This window comes from Atta cephalotes, assembly GCF_000143395.1.
Source record: "Atta cephalotes unplaced genomic scaffold scaffold00003, whole genome shotgun sequence".
Classification (NCBI taxonomy): Eukaryota; Metazoa; Arthropoda; class Insecta; order Hymenoptera; family Formicidae; genus Atta; species Atta cephalotes.
The window spans coordinates 4748292-4753812 of NW_012130067.1; the positions used below are offsets into that span (position 1 = coordinate 4748292).

The following is a 5521-nucleotide window of genomic DNA, read 5'->3' on the forward strand; positions in this document are numbered from 1 at the left end:
ATCGCCAAATATTTCATTGGAGAGGTAGAGCGGACTGAGTCGAAAAGTCTTGTATCATTTTGTAAGTTTCCCCAATAATTAACGAGATAATTAATCCTTAAAAATAGCCGAATACTACTGCGAAATGTATACGCCTTAGCGCACGGACCGTGGGAAACGAGAATAGCCTGGCAAGCATCCGAGTTATAGAGACTTGCGGCGCTTGTCAGCCAAAAACCGGTTTCCAATTCAATATTTTGTAATAGTAGGTCGGGCGAGCGCGCCTTATTTGGCTATCTTTTGGGGAATTGGTTAGATTTGTTATTTTGGGGGATCGGTTATTATTAGAACCAGTATTATTAGAAACCAGTTGTTGGCGCAGTGAACTTCAGTTATATATTCACTTCAGTTATATACTCGTTATTAATAAAGAGTCATTTTAGTAAGAATCAAGATCATAAGCGATCCTTTTCGTGATTGGTGCCGTCGTGTTTCAGTTTGTTAATGAATGTAAGGTGTAAGGTGTATAAATAGGTATATAAGAGCAATTTTTATAGGTATAGTACCACATTTGTCAAGATGATGATGCCGTTTTTTCGCTTCGATCTGAGTTAATTTTTTAAAAATAATTATCACTCTTTCTGGCCGTATTGATCCCCTTCTTATTTTCCGAGAGTAGGTGTCATTTATTAAAGAAGAATAAGAATTATTAGCCATTTCCAATAAGAAACATAGCATCCTTTTGTGTCACGACTTTTATTAAAGTGGCCCTAGTAAATAAAAGTTCATATGTTAGTCGCTCATATGTATTAAAAAATTTGTTTAAATTATAATAATTTTTTTATATTTTAAAGGGATGTAAATATGAAACCGGAATTTTTTTATAGAAAATACGTTTATTGCATGAAAATGATAAAAAATATTTTATTCGAAGTATTGCCCAATAGCTATACATTTTTTTCTGACAATTTGTGGATGTCATCAAAAAAATTGTTGCTCTTTTGAGCCAAACCAGTCATCTAGCCATTTTCGTACATCTTCGTAAGAAGTGAAGCGCTGCTGAGCAAGTGCGTGTCCCATCGATAAATATATCAAATAAGTGATAATCAGACGGAGCCAAGTCTGGTGAGTAAGCCGCATGCGGAAGTATTTCCCAACCAAATATCTCAATCGTTTCCTTGACCAATTTTGCTGTGTGATGCATTATCACTTGAAGCAAAATCACTTTGTGTTGCCTTTTTTGATATTCCAGTCATTTTTCACACAAAGCTTGATTCAAATTGATCATTTGTTGTTGGTAGCGTTCAGTATTACGGTTTCGCCAAGTTTTAGCAGCTCATAATAGATCACACCTTTCTGATTCCACCAAACACAGAGCATTGTCCTCCGTCCATAGCGATTTGGCCTTCCAGTCGATGTCGATGGTTCGCCTAGAGTTACTCATGATCTTTTACGCTTAGGATTCTCAAAATATATCCACTTTTCACCGCTAGTCACAATTCGATGGAGAAATGACTTTCTTTTGTACCTGGCGAGCAGCATTTCGCAAGTGGTTTTTCGGTTTTCCTGCTGTCTTTCATTCAGTTCACGTGGAACCCATTTTCCCATCTTTCCCATGGATTTCAAACGTATGGAGACGACTTCTCGTGTCACATTCAATTGATCCGCGAGTTGTTGTTGAATTTGAGCGTCATCCTCATCCAACAATGCTTGCAATTCGCTGTCTTCAAACTTTTTCGGTGGTTTTCCACGTTCTTCGTTTCTCACATCAAAATCGCCACTTTTGAATTTTTTAAACCACTCAAAGTGATTTACCAAGAGCATGCTCACCGTAAGCTTCGACAAGCATTCGATGCGATTCTGCAGCAGTTTTCTTCAAATGGTAATAGAAAATCAATGCTGTCCGCAAATCGTAGTTTCCAGGCACAAAATTCGACATGTTCAACGCTATTACAAACTATACTGTTGTATGAAACTATACTGTTGTACAAACTATACTGTTGCATTGTTGTGAGTTGGCTTCTTTTCGGCCTTCTTTAGGCACGTAGTATCTATTTTTTTCTATATTTTGACTATATTGTATTCGCTGCATCATCATCGCGCATACATAAAAAAACTCGTTCCATTTATCAATTGATCGGCCATTGAGCGTTGAGCGATAATAAAGGAAAAAGATAATCTAAAAAAGCAGCGCTTCTGCAACTAATTTCGAGCACTAGTTTAGTGCAAGTTTAGTGCGAGAATTACATCCTCAATATTGTTCTTCATAGATTACATATTTTACATAAATACATATTTTAAAAAATTTCTCAATTATTCAATTACTTATATTTTCAATGTGTTTTCATTTTTCAATATTTTATTCGATACGATCCAATACTCTAAACGAGGTTTAGAGTATCCATTCTTTCATAATTACTTTACTTTTTTGACATACTGGTCATAAATTAGCAGCTGTGCTCACTCAGCCAAACAGCTAATTGTTGTTTCTCAAATGTGGAAAAAATTCTGGCTCAGGTACTCTTTTAAACTTACCCTTTTGGTACTTGGTAATTTATTTTCGAATCTACATTATCTCACTGATGATAACTCGAACGGAACCGAAATGTCCAATTCTTTTGATTTGTAAAGTTTTGAACATTTGTTAATTATAATGCACCAAGTGATACTATCTTTATTGTACCAAAAAAAGTGAAAGCCAAGTCTTATTACTATTTTTATTATTTATATAGCTTTAATGATACACATATATATATATATATATACACACACACACACACACATATCATTTGTATAAAAAAAGATTTGACATAAATAATTAACGTCAGGTTAAATTCTAAATTATTGAGAGATACCAAAAAAATAAATAATTCTCCCTCAGTTATCTCCGAGCATAGAATATGCCATATGAATTTAACTGAAAGAATGTTAAGAACTTACACTGAAAAAAAGAATTAGCGCTGCAGCAAATTAGAAGATAAGTGGCCTGTTTTTTTTGTCAGATGAATGTAATTTCGTTATCACTTTGCTTGTTGATACCATTCGTTTTTTTTTATTCATAAATATCGTTCTATCATTATTTTTTAAGATCATATCAGACATCGTTCTACTAAAATATGAAAGTATAGATTATATATATATATATACAGGGTGTTTCATAAGATGGGTACGAGCCACGTTGGAGGTGGAGAATGGATCAATGGGAACAAAAAATTCTTATACTATTTTGAGATACTCGCTATAGTTTTCGAATTAGAAAAGGAAATGTCTAAGCCAATATGCGATTAAGCCGCGCTGCGCGAATTCGTAGGAAGGCTCGAGCGGCGGCGGCGGCGGCGGCGCGCAGGGAGAGGGAAGTAGCGCTTCGTTGCCTAGCACAGCCTGGCATGGCGGTTCTATGTGTTTCGCCGCATCGCGCCTACATTATCCAAAAATGTTATTTTAGTTGAAGTTTTCCTTATACATTTCTTATCATTATAAATCGCGTTATTTAGCACGATTAAATACGTTTTAACACAATTATAGATATGTTAAGCGATGTAATTAATTAGAGAATTACGCAAAGCTTATGCTGATCGTCGCGATACTTTTCCGCTTGCTTTATTATACGATGTTTCTATTTAATTACGCTTCGAGATACATTTCGTCGCGTCGTTTTATGCTATATTTAGTCGGAGTTTTATTTTTTGACATGTTAATGTATGTACACTGAAATTATAGTATAAGCTCGCGTAGATAGTCGCTACATTGTAAATCCAGATATATTATTTCATGTACAATGACGCATTTGACTGAAGTTTTTTTTCACATATTTCTTACCATTTAACAAGTTTAATTGTATATCATTAGAAACGTTTTTAAATTTTATTATTCTTTAATGTTCATTGATGAATAACATTTAAATTTTCTTCTGTTACTAAAAAGATTATTTATGTATACGTTAATGAGATATTTAAATTTAGTAACTGAAAACTGAAATGTATTGAAAAACACTAATTGAAAATTGAGTATTTTAGTTTATTTTCATTAAACTATCCAACAAATTTAATGCCCATATTCATTACATTAAAAAAATCTGTAACTTACAAGGAAAGAGACCCAACTGCTGTTCTCCGATTTTAATGAGCATGTTATAGATAATATGTTATAGATAATAAATAATTTTTTATAATAAAAGTATTTTTAATAAAAGTATCTTCTCTATGTGCTGGCTGTTTTTTTAAAGTTATATAACTTATATAATTATATCATTATGTGTTATATACTTATATCACATATGAATAAAAAAATTAAAAATTTAAGTTACTTAATAATCTAATTGTAGTTATTTAATTTCATTTTAAGAAAAATTAGGACATTATGATCTAAAAAATAATTTTTTTCAAAGTTAATTTTTTTTTAATTTAAGTTAATTCAATTGACTTAATTTATGTTAAGTTAATTTTTTATTCCTTCAACTTTTAACTTAACATTATTAATTTTGTAAAGCCATTAGCTTTAACTTTATTCAGTTAAAAAAAAACATTAACTTATCCAACCCTGATATATTTAAAATGTCAAGTATTGAAAATAAATATTAAAATATACATATTGCATCTTCAGATAGTTTTAGACTACGCGCAGTAACAATGATGTTAGATGTTGAATGATTTATTGCAGAATCGCATCAGACGAAAATAATTTCATTGCGCAAACGATAGTTGTTTCTAATGCAATCGAAATGATGACATGTTCACATCCACGTGATTAAATCACGATGCCAAAACATGTAATATGTATATTGTAATACACTTACAATTATTATATATATCATACGTTTAAAAAAAATATATATATATTAATAATAATCACTTAATTTTTTCTTTTCTGTTTTGTATCGATGTTATTACACAGGATAACTTCTTCGAAGCAATTACTATCGGATCAATACTAAAGAGCAATTATTAAAGAAAAGTAAAAAAATGGAAATGACAGATGACCACATTGGGTGGACACAAACGGAAATTATAAATGATGACAAGTCAGATCGCAAAACATATGATAATATTCAAAATATCGTGAAAGAAAGCGTATCAAGTAAAAAAAATCAATGTAATGATGGCATAGATGAATTTGCAAAAAATGCAATCAAAAATGAATATTATGAATTTGTAGAGGCAAAGCACGCCGTTAAATACATTGAATATTATGCAAAGCATCTAAAGCATATTGTCGATCAAAATTCTGCGAAACCGAAAGATTATGACAAATGGACGGATAAAGAACAATGTGAACATATGTTAAATAACATAAAAACATATGTCCCAAATGTACCAGACTCTTTATTATTTCTTATACCTGCTGTATTTCGTCGGGGAGATTGTGGAAATTCAACGGACAAGCCACTCTGGTTAGATATGGAAAAGTTCCAGAGAGGTCAAAAATTCGCACGAGACCATATTTTTTCGCTTTTTATTGCTAACGCATTATCACTTTTCATGTTATTCACTTCTATAGATGGTCTTAAAACGTTAATCTTCACCCAAAAATCTCATACGCCATA

General features: G+C 32.0%; 1 protein-coding gene across 1 annotated transcript in view; it reads left to right on the plus strand.

The window, feature by feature from the left end:
• Positions 1 to 4946: 4946 nt before the first annotated feature.
• The window catches only part of LOC105625755, a 4041-nt gene continuing 3466 nt past the window's right edge, over positions 4947 to 5521 (plus strand). The window contains exons 1-2 of the mRNA XM_012207075.1: positions 4947 to 5055; positions 5134 to 5521. Coding sequence (XP_012062465.1) covers positions 4947 to 5055; positions 5134 to 5521 — 497 coding nt within the window. The remainder of the gene's footprint in view (positions 5056 to 5133) is intronic.